Consider the following 24,258-nt stretch of genomic DNA (forward strand, 5'->3'; position numbering starts at 1 on the left):
TGCCCAACTTTATAATAGGATTTTACCTCCTTAAATTTATGCACCAGCTTTTCAGGGTCCATCTCCACTGGAGACAGCATGTCTTCATTTTCAGCCAGCTCAAAGACTTCAATGGCCATCTCGCTGCTGGGGAACATAGGACTCATCTCTTCATCTTCATCTGTAGCATATTCACCTGTCTGGAAATTGCATTAGAAGAAGCTTGAATATTTAGTATTTTGACATCAGTGTTAACAGCACACTAGATGACGTGCAGAACTGAGAACAGCTTATGATTGCACCTTGAGACAAAGGGAACGAGAAGTATAAGTGAATTGCACTATTTGCTTTTGATTTGTTAGGCTTATAGGAAATATGGGCAAGTTAATTTCATATTTTGGGCTTGCACTTCTTTGACCTCTACTTCTTTAATCTTTTAAAACTTTAACCAAGTTATATGGAGCTTGTTTATACTTCCTGTCTCCCAGAGGAGGTATATCCAAAACTATACACAGAAGCTACATCTTTAGTGGGCATAATACTTTGGGACTAGCCCAACAGAGAATAATAAATCAGTTATCCATGTGTGATCTGAAATAATCTAGGGAGGCACTACAGATCAGTGGCAGAGTACATACTTTGCATGCAGGAGGTCCCAGGGCCAATCTCCAGCACGTAAGCTGCTAAGGGCTAATGAAGAATCAGGTTTGAAATTCTTGATAGCCACTGCCAGTCATGATGGACCAATGGTCTGGCTCAATTTAAGAAAGCCTCCTGTCTCTCTGTCTCCAGTACCAATATTCATCTGGTACTCCATATTCTTAAATAAGGAACAACAGTCACTGCATACAGAAAAGTCAACTGTTCACTTGTGGCGCAGTGGTTAAAACTGCTGTACTGCAGCCGAAACTGTGCTCACGACCTGGGGTTCTATCCCAGGCAGCCGGGTCAAGGTTGACTCAGCCTCCTATCCTTCCGAGGTGAGTAAAATGAGTATCCAGCTCACGGGGGGGGGGGGGGGCAATATGTAGCCTGCATAATTAACTTGCAAATTGTCAGAGAGTGCTCTAAAAGCTATGGTGTGGTATATAAGGAGCTCACTTTTTTTTGTTGCTTCGCTCACCTCCAACTATGCTCACCTAGATGCCCTAAGAAGCTCAAAAGAAGGCCATGGCAAACAATGTCACTCTCTATTGTTTGTCCTCAGCAGGCAGTGTGTTACCAAGTACAGTGGAACCTCAACTTATGAACGTCCCTACTTGAGAACGATTTGAGTTACGAACGGCTCAGTTGGCAAAAAAGTTGCTTCAACTTGCGAACGGAGCCACAACTTATGAACCTGCCCTTTTTTTGACCTAAGTTCATCTTAGTTCAAAAGAAGAATTTTTTTAAAAAAAATCACCCCCTAATGGTAGAGTATGGATTAACCGGCTTTGCATTAGTTCCTATGGGAACTAATGACTCTGTCTATGAACAGCGCCTCGACATACGAACAGAAAACAGCAGGTACAGATTAAATGGTTTTCAATGCATTCCTATGGAATACTTTGCCTTGACTTACGAACTTTTCAACGTATGGATGCCGTTCCAATACAGATTAAGTTTGTAAATCAAGGTACCACTGTACGTAAGTTCCATTCTTAGCTCTCAAGGTTAATAGTTAATGATAGACCTATCTTGTATTAACATTTTTCCATTTGTAGAAATTATGTTTCTATCACATGAGAAAGTGCTTCAGTTTGCCTACCCTTATTACATAGTCAGTCTCATTTGGATCTCACTTCTACAGCAAACAATTATACTGTAATGTGTAATGGAAGTTTATAATGGTGCAAAAGTCTCTAGCAACTGCTGGCCAAGTTGATATGATTTTGCATGAAGTTCCTCAAATTCTCCTATCAAGTGTACCTGTCAGTACCAGAGTGTTAACAGCTGTCCATTTCTGTGAGCTGATATGAAAGATCAGTCTGGCTGAGGGAAAAAAGTAGAAAAATAACATGGAATGCTATTACATTAATAGCTCACTTTTGGGCTTTCTAGAAGCATCTGCTTATCTACTGCAACACAGAGATGCTGGACCACTTTGACTTTTTTTTCCCAATGATTATTACTGATATACCAGGGCTCATCTTACAGGGGCTATACTACTACTGTTGCAACTGAGGGAGGGGAACAGTGATCCAGGCTGGCTCTTGGACATGTCAGTATCTCCCAAGCACTGTTTCCTCATCTTATATTTGGAAAATTTGTGATGTTGGTTAACACTCTTTAAAAACTGTTTAAAGCCTTTTCTGCAATAAAAACCATCACAAAAATAATAACAATGTTCTGTTGTGTTGTGACCTGATACTTGACAATAAATTGAAGTTGGCCTGTTGAGATGTGAGGATAGCATATATGTACTGAATGTACTTCTTCCAAGTTTAATTTCTAACAGAGCGACATGACAGAAAGCCTGGGAATGGAAGTGGGAGAAGTAGACAAAGGGCACTGTTGGCAACTGATATTTTATAGAATGGGCAGAGAGTGAGGAAGATGTTTCATCAAACTTATAGAGAAGAAGAGAACACTTTGGCAGAAGGCAAGAGGAGGAATAAGCCCGGATAGGGAATGAGGTGGTATAAACGCGGAAGTATGTAACAGGAAACAAATGAGGAGATGGCCATTGGAGAGCAGAGAAATATAAAACTTGCAGGTACTGAAGCACTAGGTACCCGACTAAGAGTCGGTGTGTAGGAAAACATATGAGGAGGCCTTTATAGTATATACAGGGCCTACCCAGTGTTTTACTTGTCCCATTTTAGTTGGCTCATAGCCTTTACACTGTAACTAAGAGGGTATCACAAAATGTAACAGTTGCAGTCAGTACCTCTTTTTCATTCAAACTCTCAAAAAGCAACAGGGAAGAAATTTGGGCTATGTCCTTGTCTCCTGATTCCCATAGACGATATTAATTCCACTTACTTCTTCATCCTCCTCTGTGTATTGAGTATATCTTTGTTCCATCATTTCCCGCTGCCATCGTTCCTGTTCCAGCGTCTGCTGGATAAGTTGCGCCACCTCACTCTGCTCTCCTGGTTTCTCTCTGCCAATCAGGAACCTAAGGGAAATTAAAAGGGGTAGAAAGAAGGTAAGAACAGAAATCCACAAATGGTACAGTAACATGACAGAGGTTTCGTAGCCAAGCTCTATACACACAGTGCTCGAAACAATGTTAGTAAAGCCAGCTTCTGAGTCTTGAATAAATTTGTAAAGACCTGCTTATTTCTTCAGTAATTAGCTGTGGACAAGGACAATCCACAGGAGTGAAAGCCTCCAACTAAGGGAAAAAACGCTTGGTCCGACAGTGCTAAAAAAAAGTTGTGATGTGGGGAATGTAAGACTGCATGTTCTGGCATTTTAATGGGAGCTTCAAGACCCTGTACTTCAATTAGGACAATGGTACTAGATGGTGCTTTATTTATCTAAGTTCTCTTTGCTCTGCTTAACTTCTGTTAGCTCTGCTGGAGGAATATACAGATCCTTGTCCTGTATCTGTCTTGTCAAGCAGTGAGACTAGTATACAATTTTTAATATCATTTTATTCTGGCAAATAGTGCAAAAGGGTTAAATCTTCTTGTTCTGGAGTAAAAGCTGCATTCCTACTGCTGCCGCTCTAGACAGATTTTCCATGTAGTATCGGTTCAGATTCCAAAATTTCACAAGGTGCTATCAGTGTTTTCTGAATGACCGGGTGGGGGGGGGGAGGTGGTAGTGAACATGAATAAACCAGCAGCAAAGAGATCTTGGATATACAGTATAGTATGTCCCAGGAAAAGAGAAGTGAAAAGCTGGATAGGGTTCAGAAGCCTGGTTTTATTTTGAACCTGAATTTTAACAGCAAGGCTCAAGAAATTATGGGAATATAAGTGCCTCTGGGCATGTGCACAGAGAACCCCCTTCACACCTGTGCAGCCACATCCAGTTGCCCACATATCTGTGACTGAAGCAAGGCTTCGAGATTATAGGAAGTAACCGGCTCTATCCAGTCTTTCGGATCTGTGTATAAAACTCATATAAAGAGAGGATTATTCAAGTCATACTTCTCTGTCACCTTCCTATGTATGAAAAAGTAATAGGTCCAAAGAAGGACAGCTCTGTTTTCTGCGAGAGCTCACTACAAGAGTCCGGACCCTAGAAAACCGGGGTCTCAACTCATGTAGAAAGTGTTCACAGTTATCAAAGGATTTCAATTCTAGATTATTGCCCTCCATATGCAGGAAGGCAATGAAACCAAGGACAGAAGGAATGGAGCTAAAATGTTCCCCTCTTCACGGGAGCTTTGTACACAAATAAAAATGACTGAATAGGACTACCATCTCACTAATGCACCACTAGCTATGACTTCAGAGACAAACTATACGTCAAGGATGTATGCAGTTTGTGTGTCTTGAATTTGCGTATCATTGTGCTCATTTTTAGGCAATAAAGTTGTGATTAAAATGGGTCAAAGCACCAGTTAAATTGATTAACAAACCCTTTAACTGGTTAACAAGCCCCTTCTATCTATGAAGGCAGAGTGGTTGCTGTGGAGCATGGAGGAAAACTAGTTGCCTAGCAACCCATTCTCACAGTTGAGGTTCCTGTCGCTTGGGAACAGAGCAGCCCTCAAATATGAGAGGAAGGGGTTAGGTTCTAGGTCTGACCCCACCTATTCTATAGGCCTCCCTATTGTATGAACCTGTATATATACCTGTGACACTATGGGGTGTATGTGTGTGTAAGGGGGGTGGCGGCAGATTTTCCTGCTTACAAGCCATTTTCAAACAGTCCATTCTTTTAAAACCACTACTACGACGATACTGGAACTGTGCCAAACCTCTAATTCTTAACGCTGCCAGGAAAAGGCAGGCCAAATGCCTCTGGTGAGACTTTTTTTAAAAAAAGGCCACAGAGGCAGCTGTACAGAACACAAAGGACAAAATTGAATCACAGCTGACAGGAAAATTCAGTCAGCCCAGTGCTCTGTGTCCACAGCTACCATATATTTCAAAAAATCTCTCACTTGTTCCTGAGGTAGCAAATAAAATGGCCACAACACAGAACACTTTTAGCCCCTGATGCAGTGGAGCACATTCTGAGATAATGGGCACAGCTCCACAGTTTCTACAGATCTGAACCAAATGTGAGAGGACAACACTGCCAGCAAACTGCTGCTACCTATTTCACAGGAAACAAAGTGCTTATCCATAGTGTTTATTCTCTCCAAAAAAATAAACCCCAGAGCGCCACCCTACTATCTCTTTCAGTTCCAGCTAGGAATCTCTATGTGTTGACCAATAGCTGTGGAAATCCATAGGTACAGCTAGGAATATCAAATAAAACAGGCAGGGACAGAGGATTATTTTTATTGCCACATTTTGGAATTAACCAATTCAGTGAGTGCTCCTTGTTTTCCCCAGTCCTCCTCCTTCCTGTTCTTCTTCTCACTGGATAGGTGGGATAAAACCCTGAGGTTCTGACTGAGAAAAGGGTAACTGGAATTGTGTTAGTATGAGGGAGTGTGGCTGGCTGGATAGCTCAGTTAGTTAGGTCTCTAGCTGCAGAACCAGAGGCTAGGAGTTCAATTCCCCACTGGGCCTCATGGGCGAAGAGCCAGCTTGTGTGGCCGTGGGCGAGTGCTACAGTCCCAGAGTGCCCCCTGAAGAAGGGAATGAATACTCTGACCTAGAAAACCCAGGAAAGGGTCACTATGAGTCACAATCAATTTGAGGGAATGCAATTATGATGATGATGATGATGATGATGATGATGATGATGATGATGATGATGATGATGATGATGATGATGAGGGATTGTACAGAGGCCCACACATGCCTCTGGGGAATAACAGAGCTGCAATTCAGCATATCTGTTCTCTTAATAAAGAAGAGAAATAACATGTGCTTTGAAATCTGAGAGCTCATGCCTCTTTTCAGTCCAGGTAACACTATTCCAGTGGTAGAATTTAGGACGACATTCACTCACTATTCAAGTGATTTGATTTGTCAGGGACAAAAGTGATGAAGGTCTGGATTAGGAATTTAGGAACTAGATGTGCAGCTAAAAGGGCAAAAGCATATTTGGCCCAAAAATGAAAGTACAGTAGAACCACTGAACAGACATGCTAGGGTGCATGTTTGCTACTACCTTTGTCAGAACTGAAATGCAAGTTTGTACAGGAGAATGAAATTATCCACTGAGTACTGAAAAATGCTTTCATACAACAGACAGATAAAGAGTTAGGCTTTAACTATGTCTTTAGAAGGAGTTACATTTGGCATATATTCAGTAAGTTCAGCCTTCCACACCATCCCCCCGTTATGGGTTAAGGCTGTGTATACAGTGGGGTCTCTACTTAAGAACGTCCCTACTTAAGAACAATCCAACTTAAGAACAGCTCCATTTGCTAAATTTTGCTTCTACTTGAGAACAGAAATCCAAGATAAGAACAGGAAAAAAACCTTTCCTGCTCTTTTTTTAACCTTAGGTCATTTTAGGTTAAAAAAAATTCTTCCCCTAGTGGTAGAGTGCGTATTAACCAGCTTTGCATTAGTTCCTATGGGAACTAATGCTTCAATGTACAAACACACCTCTACATAACAAAAAAACAGCCAGAACGGATTAATTGGTTTTCAGTCCATTCCTATGGGAAATTTTGTTTCAACTTAAGAACGTTTCAACTTAAGAACACCATTCCAAAACCGATTAAGTTCTTAAGTAGAGGTTCCACTGTAGTTTCTATGGACGGAAAAGAGCAGATACGGATTAAATGGTTTTCAATGCATTCCTATGGGAAATGCAGATTCAACATAAGAACTTTTCAACTTGAGAACCACCTTCCAATACGGATTAAGTTCTTAAGTAGAGACCCCACTGTATACGTGTTGAATGTCTATCCTTCACACAATTTTATGAAGGCACAAACCTTCAGGCTGAAAGATGCATCAGATTGTTGCAGTAAAATCAGCAAAGATTCTTGTGGCACCTTAAAATCTAAAAGGTTTATTTGGCACAAGCTTTCATAGACTGCAGTCCATGTATCTGATGAATCTGGCTCACTCCACAAAGCCCTGTGCCAATGCAAACTTTTTAATCTTAAGGCAAATTAAACATGGCAAAAACCCTTGTTATTTTAAAGACACCAGATGTCTTGCCCCTTCCTCAGTAATTTTCTTTAACTCTATAGAATTTATTTTTACAAATCGCTTCAACAAAAGATAGACTTTAAATTATTATTTTTTATTAATTATTATTATTTTTGTTCCTTAACACACACACCCGGGTAACTGGAAAAAAATTCAACATGTAAAGCCTTCAACCTCTTTCCATCCTTCTACTGAGTATCTGTCTGACACAAGATGCATAAAATCCCAGAAGCCTTACCGGAGTAAAAGCTGTGAAAAATATGTCATCTTTGTCTGAATTCCTTGACTTTTTTTTTAATCATTAGTTTTCATTGAAGTGCCTGCTTTATATAGTATTAACATTATTCCTTCTACACGGAATATTCTATCAACCACCATTGAGAGCCAGAAGTATTGCTAGCTGACCCATTAATATTGTAGCCCCTTGGCTTTCTTATGATGTAATTAATCCCCAAAGGCAGTTCATTTCTGCATCTGATACAAACAGAAAAAGCAAAACCACAGCTGGCAGGAAAACTTAACAGCTGCCATCTTGCTTACATAGGAAACAAAATGACTGCTTATAGATAATTTTTCCATGTTATACCAGGATTCCCTCTGAATCAATGCTTGTGTTCACAAATAGACAGAAAACACATATTCTGGTCCCATGACACAAGTGAGCTGCACACCGTTCCCCTACCGGACTCTACCCTTGGTGTTCCTCAACACAGAGGCCGCAAAGCTTTGGGTTACGCCAACCAAACTGGTGCCATCCACCTCGACAATAAGGTCATTAACCTGGATCCTAAGACAGGAGAAAAGGGAGGAGAAAATTAGCATTGGACTGTGACCAGTTAACATGTACATGTGCATTTGTCAAGCATATAGTCAATTTGTGGACACCTTTTATATGAAGAGTAGGCAACTCTGGAGGGTCCTGGGGCTAATTGTCCAGTTCCAAGACTTACTGGGGCCTGCATAATCCCCCTCCCCCAAATGAGCAAAAAGCATAAACAATTAAAAGCAGATGTTGCTAGAAGTCCCTTTCCCATTGGTTCTGCAACCTGTTTTATTAGAAAATCACTACTTCAGCAGTCTACAGCTGCAGAAGATAGCTTTTTTTCCCTTCAGAATTTGCAGCCCTGGAGAGCCACGCAAAGCCTGGAGACTTTGCCTCCCAATTTTCTGCACTGTCAAACACTAACTCTATGCTAAACTAGTGTGCTTTTTTTTTTAATTAAGTCCATTCACAACCAAGAAAATGATAGCCACTGTCTTGTGTTTGGAGAAATGGAAGATGATGTGTTACTTTTATCAATCTGTAAAACCGCAGCTATTTTTACATATCTTTTGCATAGCACTTCATAGTAATACTGTACATAGGACTTTGCATTTTCTCATCTACAAGTAGATGAGATTGAAAAACAGTGGCTTCTCTTGCCCAGGGCTATACAAGTTTCAAGCCTATCTCGGGATTTGAACTTTAGTCTTCTAATCCAAAGTCAGCACTTTATCTTCTACACCATGAACTGATTCTCCATGTGAGTTGGAGATCTGGAACAAATTCTTAGTGTTTGTATTTACGCTGCTAACAGGCCACAGTGAAAAGGCTAGAATGCCACAGGGTTATGTTTTGATGTACTGACAGGAAAAGCTGTGGCTTAAGAGATGAGGAAGATGAGCCTGCAGGCCTCAATGATAACTTCCTTCCTGAAACAGAAGTATTTTTTTTCAAGATTAAAGAAACAAATGAGCAGTTGGGAAATAAAATCTAGGCAAGACCAGTCTTACAAGAGGGTAAGTGATATCAGTATGATGTTTGTGTGTGTGTGTGTGTGTGTGTGTGTGTGTGTGAGAGAGAGAGAGAGAGAGAGAGAGAGAGAGAGAGAGAGAGAGAGAGAGAGAGAGAGAGAGAGAGAGTTCTTACCAAGCTTCTCCCATAAAGGTCCCTGTTTATATTTTGCTTGTGCCCCAGTACTGGGCAGGAAGCCATGGTGGTTGCCATGACAGCAAGTAGCAGCCCTACTGGCATTTAGTACCATGGTTGTTTCTCTACCCTCCCCTCCCCCCACAGCCTCCTTTTTGCAAATTACAATTCTGTGAAAATACACTGAAAGCATCAAAAGATGTTCCACTCCAGCATTTCACAAAGAGACAATGGTTGCTTATTTATTTAAACTGGAGTTGGTTTCAGCATCAAAGGTTTGAGGTAAAAAAAAGTTTGTAAGCTAATATTACTGTTTATATACAATATATTTATGTATTCCAATCTATACTCTATATCAATCTACCCTAACATGGCCATGGCCTCCAGATGTATAGGACTGTAGTTCCTGTCAATGATTATATCGGCTAGGGATGGTGGACCTTGTTGTCCTACACATAGATAAGAGCACAAAGCACAGGCAGGTTGCTTTACCTCTTCACAAAAGTCTCATGGCAGATAACAAAATAATAAGAGAACACTCTTTAAAAAAACTAAGGGAGGTCAAATAGTGCAAAGCAGTCTTTAATGGTGATTCCTATAATGGCCTGGTCCAGTCCTACCTTCCAAAAGCCAACACCAATAAGGATAATACTTCTTCTTGTTGTTGTTAGTTGTCAAGCCACCTCTTTCAGTGACCCTATGAATGAGTGACCTCCAAAATGTCCTGTCATTAACAGCCCTGCTCAGCTCTTGCAAATACAGGATACAATTTAAAAGCAGTCTTGATGATTGATTTACCAGGTGAAATATGCATAAAGTAACCAATTTGTCCTTCCTTTAAAAGAATCTTGAGAGGGCATGCATATGATTGATGATGCTTTGTATACAGAGAAACTATTCATAATATTTCTGGGCACCAAAATGGCATCAAAGCACATATTTCAACTTCAACAATGCTGGAATCTGAAAAGTTTTATTATTCATTTTGGTTCGAATTTTGCTTCATATATGGAAATGAAAACAGAACAATGGTGGATCCTCATCTTCTTTTTATGTACTACAGTACAGAAATTGGTGGTGCCCAAGAGAAAGTAGATCTGAATCTACTAGTAGATCTCTGAGTGTTTCGCAGGGATAGATCTTCCACACCCAACTAAAATGGCAGCTAATGGATGACACGTGGCTTCTCAGGTGCATTTTTGTGATGCTCAAGGAAATCACAGAGTGACTACACTTTTAAACACACAGACTCACAAAGGTGGGGAGCCTACTTCTGGAGGATTTAAGGAATAGGAGCTTTCCTGTTAGTTCCCAAGGAAAAATCAAAAACAGAAGGCCCACTTATGCACTTCTTGTTTGTTTGTTTGTTTTTACAAACAATAGCAGCAGTCAAATATGGGACTGGTATGAGCGATGGCAGAGTCTTCCAGCTTAACTTTGGCTCTTAAGCTCACTGAACTTCTCCACTCTAACTTACTAAATAACTGCAACAAAATGACTCCTAATTCCATCCTTTCCTAAATCATATTGCTCCAATGAAGAAATCTTGAGGTAATAAGCTGGGGGTTTCCCCCCTTTGGGAATACTATAAACTCAGTCCTGTTCTGGGAGTCAAAAGAAATTCCTGCGCGCTTTCGCAACAGGCAAAAGATGGTTCAGAATTTACAATATGCAATTATTTATTTGAAAAATTTTAAAAAAATAAGTAAGGAAAAAGCCTTATGGTGTTTCTAAGAAAGCATTCAAGTTTGAGCTTTAGTTAGTTATGGGATACATAGAACATGGTGCCCTCTCAGATTCCAAGTGCTGTTACAATTCAATTACTACGAATTTCTCAACCTGTTGGTATAAACATTTATTGCAGATATCATTATTCTGTAGCTTCTAGATATCAAGGCCAACAGTGAGGGATTATGAGACTTATGGCACAAAACTTCTGGAGGTTACCAGGTTACCTACACTTGCTGTGAAGGCTTGAGGAAGAGTGGCTACTTCCTCATCAGGATGAGCCAGACATGTGTAATCCAATAGACTTAACTGAGAAGCAAAAGTAGGCTACCATTTTTACAAAATAGACAGAAGTTGCTAAGCATGAGAGTAATGTACTGGTTAGAATACTGGATCAGAGCTTGGGAAATACAGGTTTAATGCTACACTGAGCCATGATAGCAACTGGATGAACTTGGACCACTCAAAAATAACCAAACAAGCAAAGCCATGTAGTTCTTATACAATACAAAGCCAAAGGCCAGTGATAGCTTAATGGGACTGCTAAAATAAATAAATAAAAATATACATTTTTAAAAAATGCTAGCTTTCAACATTAATTTTTTTCAGTGGGGTAATAAAGGTATCATCTCCCCTTGCTTTGGGACCAGACAGTTTCTTTTATCCTGTATGATTTCACAGGATGGTTGTGTGGATAAAAGAGGAGCGACGTTATGTATACTTTCTTAAGCTATATAAAAAAACCAGATAATTAATGTAACTCTTCAAAAATATGTAAGGCACCAGTCATACTAAATGGGGAAATGAAAGCACATATTGGGATCCTTCCTATAGCGATACTCTTATATGTCTACAAGCACTGTTCCTTCATAGAAGCAGCAACAGGGGCACAGTTAAGAGTCTTCACAGGTTTAGATGCTATTTTTAGTTTACAATCTTCCAGCTGCAGTTCACATCAGGCTATTCTGTGCAGAGTACATGTTACACTCCTCAAGAACAAAGTTTGATTCTCTTCTACACAACGCTATGTGAGTTACTGCTTTCATTTATAATGTTCTTATAATATATTCATGATCTGTTATGAAACTGGGCAAGCAGGTGCTGAAAAATATCTCATTTCTTGTAAAATATAACCATTTTTAAAACATAAATTAGCTTTGTATTATTTCTAAAGGTATTTCTACACTAGAACTGGGTTTCTCTAGAGATCCCTCAAAATATTCTTGGATCCAGTCTGTATGTCATCCAAAATGATCACCACCATCAAGGTATCACTTCTGCATTTTGTCCAGAAACGTATTCAAGAGGGACTCATTGTCCCACCATTTATCATAAAAAGTATGAAAGGACTGTTGTCTTTTTCAGGCTTGCTTCTACCAGAAGTAAATTAAAAACTGGCTAAGAAAAAATTGACTAAAATCCAGATGCTTAAAGTTACGCTGTGTAACATCATCAGCCACGTCCCTTTGGGGAGAATTAAACATTTCAGATTCCCTCTCTCAAGATCCCAATGCTACCTTGAGATAACTTTTATCCTAAAGAAGTCTTTGGGGGCTTCTGTACTGGGAACAGTATTTAATTCCCAATAATTCCTGCTGCCAGTCCAACTTTCAGGAAATAAAGGTCCCTCCCCCTCATCCCATCAAGAAGAGCAATATGGGACACCTTTTGCTGACATATTAAGTCTATAGGCAGGAAATAGCATAAGTCCCAATATCACTCGACATGTTCACTGGATTATCCTGAGAGCTGTAATGCTTCCTATCTCTGGGTGTCATCTGTCTTTTAAGATGAAATCTGATGCTGCTTTATTTCACATTTTGGACTACTCTTGGCACAATCAGGTTCAATCTATTTTCTGGCAACTACATGACACATTGGTAATTGTGAAGCATTTTGGCCCCTTTTTATGGCTATCTGCACCTTTTTGGATCAGTGTCAAGGGCTACCTTTTTTAAACACAGGTAGAGTGCTCTGTTTTAGTTCAGTTTCCAGTACATGTGATTGATAGTATTGAACCAAAGTGGCACTGGTAGGCATTTCCCCCCAAAATTCAGTGCTATTATCACTTGGGTGGCAAGCTAATGAAGTGATATGTCACTTCCCAATAAACAAACAAACAAAACCAGCGTTCTGCTTCAACATGCAAAGGGGGTGACAGGAGAGGACATGAATGACAACCTTTATTTTTTTTCTTTTTCTTTCCAATCCAGCACTGTTCCATTTTGGTGGTGAGCCAATGAAGTGATATGTCACTGATATTTTTTATCCAGCTTTCCCCTGCTCCCCACAAGGCAGACAGAAGAGAAGGCAGAAGAGTGTCTTCCTTTCCTTTCCTTTCCAATCCAGTGCTGTTTCAATCCAGTGGCAAATCAATGAAATGATAAGTTCCTTACCGATAAATGGAAGGAGGGGGAACCTAGCTTTCCCCAGAGGGAGAGACAGAAGAGGAGGAAGAGTGGACCTCTTTTTTCCTCATTTTTCCCCTTAAAATCCAGCAATGATTTTCTTTTGTGGCAAGTCAATGAAGTCATATGTCACTTACCAAATACAGCTTTCGCTTGCTTCCCATGGAGGGGAAGACAAGACAGGATGTGGAGGCATGGATGGTGTGAAGAAGGAACAGATAAAACAGGGTTGTTTTGAGGAGTGGTGTGGTTTCCCACCCCAACGGCACCCAATCCTTGTGTGTAGATGCAGGGGTCATTCTAAATGTCAGGCCACACTTTTAAGAGACCCTATTTAGACCCTATCTAGTCACACATTAAGTTACAAATTAAGAAGGAAGCAGATGGAGGGAAGTAGGTACAATTTACTTCAAGATACAGTGGTGCCTCGCATTGCGACGTTAATTCATTCCGCAAAAATCGCTGCAGAACGAAAACATCGCTATGCGATATTAAAAAGCCCATAGAAACGCATTAAAACGTGATTAATGCTTTCCTATGGGCTTAAAACTCACAGTTCAGCGAAGATCCTCCATAGCGCAGCCATTTCTGGTGCCTCTTAAGCGAGGAATCCGCCCCAGAAAACAGCGGGCAGCCATTTTGTTTACCCGGCGGCCATTTTGAAACTTCCGATCAGCTGTTTTAAAATTGTTGCTTTGCGATGCTCGGTTTCCGAAGCAGGGAACCAATCATCGCAAAGGGAAATTCCCCCATAGGGAACATCGCAAAGCGATCGTTTTTGCGATCACAAAAAATGTGTCGCAAAGCGATTTCATCGCTAAATGGAACGATCACTGTGTGAGGCACCACTGTATCTCCATTGCAGTTAGAGTGGGAGGAAGAGACAGCTAGACCTCTTCCACTGACCTGCTTACAAACAACCGCTTAGATCACAAAATGGAAGTATTGAATATTTATGTGCAATCCAGCAGGAACTCTAGAGAATATAACAAGAAAAAATATGCATACTCACAAAAAAAGTATGGCTATGACATTAAACATATTTTTGAGGAGATTAACAGCACACTCCTATATCTGTCCACGCTAAAGCAAGTCCAATAGAGTTCAATGGAGCTTGCTCAAAGGTAAATGGAATAGGATATCAGATATACTTCTGAATATTGATAATAGGAATCTCTTTATCAATCTCTCCTATACACAGAGAGAGGGGTGGGGGTGGGGAGAGAGAGAGAGAGAAGCTCTAGGCAGCCTTTTCTTTTCATTCTTTATTTCTCTTTTTCTCTCTCTTTAGCTGTTAAGAAGAGATAAAAACAAGAAATAGAAAAAAGGCAGCCAGATGCTCTTCCTTGATTCTGTGCATGTTTGTGTGTCTATGTATGCTTTTAGTCTCCTCTAGTTTTCACCATTTGAAAAGGGAAGCCTTCAGAATTCCGGCAGGATATGCCTCATGCTCTCGTGGGATTAGTACAATGTGTGGTCATGTTCCTATTATAAAACTAGAAGTAGTTACATGCAACAAAATGTTGTAGTACACACTCAAAGCATAACAGAAGTGTTATTCATTGCTCTGGGCAACCTCCATGAGAATCTTGTAGTAGTACTTGGTGTCATTTTCCTGCTGAGCTGCCAAGAACAAAGGGATTTGAACTGGACTGACTATCAACCCTGAACACGAGTGTTTTATTGTTATATAGCTGGTGAAGTGACTGCAGCAAGAGACAGAATAATAATAATAATAATAATATTGTAACATGCATCCCCATACACATGCCTCAAGGATAATACCTTCAGGGCCAAGTAGGGCAATTTCCTCTCTCTATCCACTGTTTCACTCGTTCTCTTTCTCTTTAAATGGACTCTTCCAAGAATCCATAGCTCAACAGCCTGCAAGGTATTATACTGTATATGGTTTTCTTCCTTTTCCTTTCTTCCATTACAACCTTCTGAGGTAGGTCAAAGTTAGAGCATGTGACTAGCCCAAGGTGTCCCAGTGAGATACATGACAGAATGAAGATTTAAATCCAGTCCAACACTCTAATCACCATATTGGTTCTTGCCAGTGAGATGCATCTCACAATTAGATGAGTTATAACAAAATTTTCTTGCCTGTATAATTAAGGTGTTTGAAAAATGCCGGAAGCTTTCAGACCCTTTCCTCCCTTTTCTAAAATAAAAGTATGTGCGGCTTCTTTTGGTTTTTTTAAAAAATCCTGATATTTAATTTACAAATGTCTATACTTCTACAAGCTGGCTGAACGGCTTAGTGGTTGTGGAGGCAGAATTTGGGTGTTTGATTCCCCACTGTGCCTCCTGTGAGTACAGCCAGGCTGCCCAGGGCACCCTCAGAAGCAAGAAACAGTAAACCACTTCTGAGTATTCTCTATCTGGAAAATCCTGAAAAGGGTCATCATAAGTCAGAATTTATTTTCAGCACATGATTATTATTTTTATACTTCTGTATATCTTGGAGCCTTCTCCCCAAAATTTGAAGAAATCTTTTTTTAAAATATATATTTTGGGTTTCTCTATGTTAAGAGTGGTCAACCAGACCAGATGGGTGGGATATAAATCAAAATAAATAAATAAATAAATAACTTCCAAACAGACGTACTCCTTAATCCAAGTTTGCTTTTGGAAAGAACAATGTAATTCTGTTGAGGACCACCCACCCTCCACTCTGTCTATGGCTTCTCCATATGGAGCACTAACCATTCTAGGACGAATGTGACTTGTTCGTCCTATCACTCCTTTCAGTGAGGGAAAGTTAGACGCAACTTATAATACTTAGCAAGTTTACTCCAGCAAGAGTCTGATGTCACTCAAACTGACCTGCCATCTCGATGAGCTGCTCCTCCTTCTGTCACTGTCTTGACAAAGATGCCAAGTTTTTCCAGGCCCATATCAGCCCCGGCACCCATCCCGATAATGCTGATTCCAAGGCCCTCAGAATCTGAATGAAAGGAAGGATCAGCGGTGAGCTGTGTCACAATGTGAGGTGCCAAAGCTAGAGGTTATCTGGATTTAAGAACAATATCTGCTTTTGAAATCTGACACTGCAGGTTTCCTCATCATATCCAAGGGAATCCCTTGTGGGTTTTTTCCCCCTTCAGAAGAGAAGATGTGTTCCTAGCTTCTGGCCCCAGGGGGCAGAAAGAGAGTAGCTGAAAGCAGGTGAGGACTGTTTATATCCGAACAAAATAACCACAGAGGACAGATGGCAGAAAATTACTAGAGTGTGTCTGTGTGGGAAGGGGGTGTACAACAGGGAAAGAACTGCTTGTCTGAAAAGGAAAAGAGAAGGGAGTGGATGGGTGTTTGCAGAGCAATGGATCTAAGAACATATTCAGATGTCAGCTGTTACCAGGAAAAAACTGGGTAAGAAATGTCTCAATTCATAATGAAGTACAATGACATTTCTCTTCTCTAGAATTAAATAAGGGATCTGACCAAGTAAGGATATCAAATTCCACATCTTAATGGAATTCCACACCTTTTTGCCCTTCTCGGTAGGGCCTCATTTCCCTTCCAAAATTGTGTTGATTCTTGTGAAGGTGTATGCTCCCTCCCCTGTATTAATACAAAATCAATAAATTATCCCCATATATCTATAAATATATTTTTATTTATCAACCCCTTAATTTTAATATTATAGGTAACCTTTCAATTAATAGCTATATCCCAAACCTCTCTATACCATTAATTTAACTGAAAATTATTCATTGTTTTCCAATTCCTAGCTACAATTAATCTTGCAGCTGTTAATAAACTGGAAATTAAATTTTTAGTTGTTCAATTACATTGCTCCCTACCGAATACTGAAAAAGATGCTATTTTAGGACATACCTCTAAATTTAACTTTGTTATTTCAATTATTTCCTTAATAACCAATTACCAAAATTTCAATATATTCACATATTCCCACTCCATATAAGGATGTATTTTCTGACATTCTCTCCAACACACATTATTATTATCTATTCGATCACTATAGTTAAATGACATCTCCAAACTGACTTATATATGTTTTCCTTCATCATTACAGACATAAATGTCAACATTCTTATATACCCTATTATTTTTCCAATTTCTTAAACTGTATTCCTATTAAAAAAGATGGTTGTAACTCCCAAATGATACTGTCAGGAGATTTTTTGTTATATTAGATGTTTCTATGTTTGCATGACTTTGTTTATATATATATTTTAAAAAGTACTCCCATATCTGCACTTCAAACAATGAGTTATCCTTGGTACTGGCATGGATAGAAGATCACAGTAAAGCAGGAGCCACTTGCTACCTTTCTCCATTTGCTGTTTATTGCTTTACATTTCCCCGTTTTTCTTGCTATCCTGTTTGTAGAAAAAAATGGCAACTGAGAAGAGGAATATGGACAGAGAAATGCTGGATAGAGAAAGGTGGTCAGGGTTGGCTCTAAATAGGATCCTTTTGTGGGAAAAGCCAAGGCTATGTTACATACTCCAGTTCTTAAAATGAGTGTGAACAGTACATGAATCCTGCATGAATCCTGCTGAAAGACTTAATGCTTTCTGTCCTGCTTCATGTAAATGTAGCCGCACTGGCACTCCTGAGCAACCCATGGTTTACAGATGGGCCTTAGCTGCTCTGTGTGTAGCCTCTTAGTGTATGATTTGTATGCTTGTGAATGTGTGTGCATTTGTTTGTCTTTATCCCACCCACCACCAACATCACTCAGTCATATAGCCTCCAAAGAGTTCTGCTGGAAGAAGCGTGGCCCTTCATCCCCTATACAGTTGCCCACACCCATGCTATAACATTGGAACTAACTTGGGACATAATGTATATTCTATTCCTGTAACAGAACAGATATTCACCACATCTGGAAAACCTCTGAGAAAGGAGATTCCTCAGCCTCTCTGGATGTCCTTATTTTAACTGTAAATAATTTCTTTTTTCCCCAATTAAATACCTCACAGCACAGTCTGATAGGTCCTCTAGTCTAGAAAGAGACATTTTGCCACTACTCCCTCCTCTCGCCCCATCCTGTGTATTTCTTGACTCACACTGTTACCTTTCTCTAGTTCCACAGGAAAGAGGTCTAGTCGCTCTACTCGCTTCTCAAGTTCATACTCTGCGGAGGCAGCCATGGGATCAACATCTTCATTCCGTCGGTCATATTCCTCATTGGAATAGGTGCTGAAAACCTAGAAAGACAGAAAACGGAAGAATGAATAACTGAGAAATGAATAGGGCCTCAAAAGGCACCAATCCTCAACCTGGCAGCTGTTTCCGGGAATAAGATTCCAGGACCAGAATCTTGCTGAATGCTGAATCCTGCTGAATGCTTTGCCCATGTAGGGGGCACAATCACCATCTCACTGTTGTACAACTGGAGACTGCCCTCTTGCAAATAACTGGCCCTCTGCTTGTGCAAGGAGGCACTAGATACCTCCTTACACAAGCCTGGAAAGCACACACAACAGCTGCTACATGAGGGGCTCACCTTGAAGTAGTTCTGGCCTAGGTTTGGAACTTGTAAATAAATTACTTCTGACAGTGTCTGTATCTCACTGGTGAGACACCACAAATTACTGAAAAGGTTGTAACCTCCCAATAAACCTATCATCTATCCCAGGTATCTAAATGTCCAAGAGCTTAAATATCTGATGTTCACAATGTCATTCCTCAGACTTACCAGATCTCCAAATTACCAATGTGTAGGAAATTTGTTTCAAGTCACCTTTGACAGGAACGTACAAAGACTGACAAATTTTTACATATTCAGGATAAGAACCTGAAATTCCAAAAATTCAAAGATGGGAGAAAGCCAAATTGACAGATACATTCCAGGCCCAGAGCATTAAATTCTTAATTCTTAAAAAACTGGGGTTGAACCCTTGTATATTCAAGCATATTAGTGATGAGGTAAGGTTGTCACCTCTTTTTTCTAAGAGTTTTCTGATTTTTTAAATATATACATGGTAGGTGGATAAACACAGTTGTCTTCATGCTGAAATAGTTGTACCTGTTGAATTTCACAATTACAGATGAGGAACAATTTCATTTCAGTTTGGTTTTGAAGAATTCACAAATTCTTTTCATATTTGGAACTAAATATATTTGAACTTTAAACAATTCAAATGGATGACAAAAGAAAATTGGTAGATTTTCCTGTCCTTGTCCTATGTTGATAGCTTAAAAGTAGAACTATATTAATGTCCTTCCCTCCAGGGACAGAGTTATATTCCAGCATCTTTCATGTTAAACTTTGAAAAATGAAGATGCAGATCATTTTTGGGTATTTAGGTGAAAGTCCCCAGTGATGTCTAACATAAAGACTGTTCAAAATGCCCTACCAAGTCTTTCCTAGAGAAGATAGATCACATGGATACTGTCTCAGTGAGCAAGGTCTCATTGTTACAGACTTCAGTCAAAGAGAGGATTTGATTTCCAGGATTTACTGCTTTGTGTTCTGCTTCCCATTTTCTGGTTCCCAAACACAAAGCTACATTTATATGCCTTCTCATATGTCTTTAGGAAGCTGGCCTCAATTTATTACACTTCAAGCATTATTTACTTTTTAAAATCATTTCAGAACTGGTTTTACTCAACTTTGGCTGTGGTCACACCGGCAATAAGAACCACATTTAAGCATCATTTAAATTGATTTAGATTTTATCATTCACACAAAAACAAGGGTGAAATCAATTTATATGGGCTGCAAAGCGAGTTTTTTTTCCCCAACTGGCCACAAGGGCTTTTTGTAGATCTGCTTTAGCAACCGTGGAGTATATGTTAAGTAAAATGAACATTCTGGAAAGGCCCTGCCTTCTCTTTACTTGATAGATAAGCCATAAGAACCATAGTTTGATGGTGGAAAATGGGCATAATGCCAAAGGATGATACAGTAAAGTGACTTGTTCAGTGTCACGTGAAACAGCTTACCTGGTCACCATAGGCAAGGAAGAATTCAATGAAGACCAACAGGTACAACGGTGGAGGAATAAGGACAGAACTCTGGCCTGTCACTCCAACAGCTCCCTTTCCCCCACACCACCCAGACAGGAAAAGCTTGGGAAATTGGCTTTTTTGGACTACAACTTTCAGAATTTGCTAGCCAGCATGAGTAGTGCCCATGCTAGTGGAAGATATTGGGAGCTGTAGGCTACAACTCTTCTAAGCTCTGCACTGACAGTAACCCACCTTTCCCCTTTGCAGCCAGCACAGACTCACAGACCTCCAATCTGCAACCAAAACAGTATATTTACAAGCAGTTTATTTGTTTAGCTGGCTAGTATCAATGGAGCAGGGGCTTACTTATAAGGCTGGACTAGTTGTTTGCATATGGTGCATAGGTGGCTTTTGGAGGTTGCGATTTTGTACCAAACCTACTTAGGATTACTTCCCACTGAAATTCCACGAGGATCTAATTGTAACCAAATATGCAGGATCATGCTGTGACTACCACAAATGTGAATACAAGGCCCAGACTCACAGGGCTCTTGATGCCATCCAGACTGCATACACTGACCAGCATATAGTGAGTCCCAAACTAACAAATGCACTATTACAACTGAGTAGTAAATTCACAGAGTTCAAATCACAGTACAACAGGGGCAACTCCAGATATTTTGCTGCCTAAGAACAAAATGATGACCCCTATACAGAAATGAACTGGACTGGAAGCTGAGTCTTACTTCAACACTGTTGACTGAATATTTTCCTGCACTTGAGAATAGGAGGCCAGACCAGGGATTGTAGGATAAACTATGTGGTAGACACAGCTCTCTCATGCAACAAAATGAGCCTGAAACAAATGGCTGGGAGGTTCTCCCTGTTGCTGCCCAGTAGGGTGGGACTGGCCCTATAGCCTGGAATCATCATGCCAATTACCACAATCCAACTGAGTCATCAGCACATAGCATCAAGATTTAGTCTTAGTGCCATAATACAACTTCTCTCTTCACAACAGCATCTTGGCACTGTAATACAACTTCACAATACAATCCACTCAATGCTAATTCCCCAAACTATTCCCCATGATCTACGTATCTGGATTCTTTTATTTCTTCCCCACACTCATTACCACTTCTTCCTAATATATATGGCGAACAACCACATACACTCTAAGCACACTGCGGGTACAAAATCTGTCTAAGCTAGACCAGCAATAACCGGGCCTTTCTAATGGTTGCTCCCAGGATGTGGAACTCCCTCTTAAAGCAGGCTAGGCTGGCCATATCCAGTTTTTATTCTGCAGTCTTCCACTCAACGGGGATTTGGGCAACTGACAGGCTGCTGAAGAAGGGATTCTGAACAGGATGTGAGACATTTGTTTTAACTGATGTGCTTTTAAAACTGTTTTTAATTCAATTGTTTTTTTAATGCTGCACTTTGTATAACTGTACTCTATTATTATAATTTATGGTGTTTCTATCTGTACCTTAGTGTACAGTCTGTGCGTGATGCAAAGTGGAGCGCAGCTGTTTGGTTCTAAAGCCACAAGGCTCCACGTCAAGAGTGGCAGTCCTTGGTTTTCAAAGGGCTTGTTTGCCCTTTGAATGGACAAGAGCTTAGCTATGAAAAAGCTTCATGTCATCATGAATAAGAGATAAGGTGCCTCCTCTCCACTTGCCACCAACCTTCCTTCTGTAATTCCAATGTTAAAGGCTTTTCTTTCCTAACACTTCCCCTGTACCTGTTCTTTGCATGAGCTACCAGCATTGCTAGCACTCTCTAGCTGAAAAATGGATGAAAGGAGGGATACATTAACAACTAGTTGTGATAACCACTTCAAATGACTCCAGTGGCAAGGTGAGCAGCCCTGGTTCAGTACCTCAATAACAGTGTGAAGGAGATCAGCATAGTGTGCCATCCTACGAGGAGAGCAAACAAGATATGATAGCAGGATGTGCAGTAGGAGAACTGATCAAAATAGAAGAAGGGGAAATGGGGAGGAACAAGGCCGTAGAGGTATTCTTGGCACAGGGTAGACAGAATAGAAAATGGGAGGAGCTAGACTTAATGAGATGGGACGAGATAAAAGAGGAGGAAGGAGGGGGAGAAGGAGGAGAACGAGAAGAAAAGGAAAAGGAAGACAAGGGTACTCAGACGAAGAAAAAAGGATTACAAAGGTACAAATCTGTTGAATTAGTGCGGGAGTTTGCTAACTTTGGAGCAGGAGGAGAATTATTACCTGACACCCCCCCCCCCCAAGTCTAACAGAGAAAGATAAGATGCTAGTGCTCAGTTTTGGCTCCCACTCCTACATATTTCCTGAAAGGGAATCTTCCTCTTGAGTCTCTAATCCCTCTGGACTCTAGAGTGGCCACATGTCCTCCTTTAGTGAAGACTCTCTTTGAAAACCTGTTCTCCTTTATAATAGGTGACCACTCCACCCCACTCATGAGTTTCCCTGGCTGAGCAGGGGAAGTAGAGACTTTGCTTGGTAAATGTTTCTAATCGGCCCTCTCTTCTTCTTTAAGTAAAATGATTCAGGAATAAGTCTCTCATTTTGTAAGAAATGTCTTAAGCTACACACACTGATGTAACTAATGATGAACGGCAGGCAGGATATGGCATGTCACATAAAGTCTGGATAAATGTCAGATGGAAGGTAGTTCCAGAAGTGGACATTCTGAAACCACTGTTCAGACAATTGCTCTGAAATAACTAATTGTCACCTAGCTAGATGTATTAACAAAACTACAGTAAACTCTGTTTACTGTATTTCCTTTGCATACATATTTATGTTGTGTGCACTGCAGAAAATACAAAGCACTGGGACTTTCAGAGTTATTAAACATTATGCTTTCTTTATTTGATTTATAATCCATCTTTATCTCAAGGTGTAGTCACAATCTTGTGAAATATGGTGAGCAGTAGTGCATTTCCACATTGATTATACCTGTACGTAGTAATAATGTCTAACTGTGGTAATAATTACTTATATCACTTTATAGTACATTTGTACGTACAAATTTAATAGAAATATGTCCTTATTTCTGTGAATAATGTTTTCCTTTTTTGTGTTCCTTGTCCTCCATGTCCTTTTTTATGGCACTGGACTAGTGGCCACCATAAAGCCCTCCTTTCTGATATCTTTGCCTGCTGCTCTGTTTACTTTTCCCTACATTTTAATGTTCATTTTCTAGATCAGAGGTGGGCAACTTACAGCTCTTGGGCTGGATGACACTTAAAAGCCCTCTGGAAGCAATCAGTTTGAATTTCTGGGAAGCAGAAATCTACTGGGAAGGAAAAGAGAGAGGAGGGTTGGCAGAAGGACAGACTAAAGGAAGTTGGAAGAAATTTTAAAAAGGAAAAGAAAAGAAAGGGAAAAAAGAGAATACAAGAAAGGTCTGGTTCAGTCCACTTTTGGATCTGGCTCTGCTTACTGATATGCAACTTACTCCTGAACAAATTCAGCTTCTGACTGGGGGGGGGGGAAGGTCCACCATCATTCTAGATCACTGATTCATAACCCAGGGTAACCCAGGTGTTCTTGGACTGCAGCTTCCAGAAGGCTTCACAACTAGTTGTGCTGGCTGGGGTTTCTAGGAGTTGCAGTCGAAGAACAGTTGGGTTACCCAAGGTTGGGAACCACCACTGATCTAGATCAGTGGTTCTTAACCTTGGGTTACTCAGGTGTTTTTGAACTGCAACTCCCAGAAATCCTAGCCAGCACAGCTGGTGGTGAAGTCTTCTGGGAGTTGCAGTCCAAAAACACCTGAGTAACCCAAGGTTAAGAACCTACTCATCTAGATCACACAGGGGCAAAGCATGGCCAGCAAGCTGCCTCCACTGACTTCCAGTTTTGCCCCCTACACTCCCAATTTTGTTACTCCAATTAAAAAATTCTTTGTACCTTCTAGGGGGCATCATTGGTTAGCACAGAAATTCAAAGGAATCTCTAGCTTAAGCTGACCTTCCAAGAGACATGGGGGAGCCATCTTACTTCTTCCTTTAGCCTCTTTTAAGCTCAGGAGGGGAGCCTTTTTCCAAACCAGAAGTGCCTTACGATCATTTCTGGTTTTGAAAACTAGCATCACGCAGGCTTAAGGGCAGTGTAAAATGGTGTCCCACACCCTCT

The 24,258-nt window shown here is 40.3% G+C and overlaps 1 protein-coding gene and 1 long non-coding RNA gene across 3 annotated transcripts in view; one reads left to right on the top strand and one right to left on the bottom strand.

Annotated features, from left to right (window-relative positions):
- Positions 1–12,191, top strand: part of LOC140708456 (uncharacterized) — a 62,160-nt gene extending 49,969 nt beyond the window's left edge. Inside the window, exon 6 of the long non-coding RNA XR_013537585.1 lies at positions 1,187–12,191. This is a non-coding gene — a long non-coding RNA (uncharacterized LOC140708456). The remainder of the gene's footprint in view (positions 1–1,186) is intronic.
- Positions 1–24,258, bottom strand: part of PPP1R9B (protein phosphatase 1 regulatory subunit 9B) — a 94,565-nt gene that overhangs the window by 22,343 nt on the left and 47,964 nt on the right. For both annotated transcript variants that reach the window (XM_020794062.3, XM_020794061.3), the window contains exons 2-6: positions 18,241–18,373; positions 16,020–16,140; positions 7,828–7,932; positions 2,944–3,079; positions 27–179 (exon numbers count right to left, since the gene is read on the bottom strand). In XM_020794062.3, coding sequence (XP_020649721.3) covers positions 27–179; positions 2,944–3,079; positions 7,828–7,932; positions 16,020–16,140; positions 18,241–18,373 — 648 coding nt within the window. The remainder of the gene's footprint in view (positions 1–26; positions 180–2,943; positions 3,080–7,827; positions 7,933–16,019; positions 16,141–18,240; positions 18,374–24,258) is intronic.

This window comes from Pogona vitticeps, chromosome 6 (genome assembly GCF_051106095.1).
Source record: "Pogona vitticeps strain Pit_001003342236 chromosome 6, PviZW2.1, whole genome shotgun sequence".
NCBI lineage: Eukaryota > Metazoa > Chordata > Lepidosauria > Squamata > Agamidae > Pogona > Pogona vitticeps.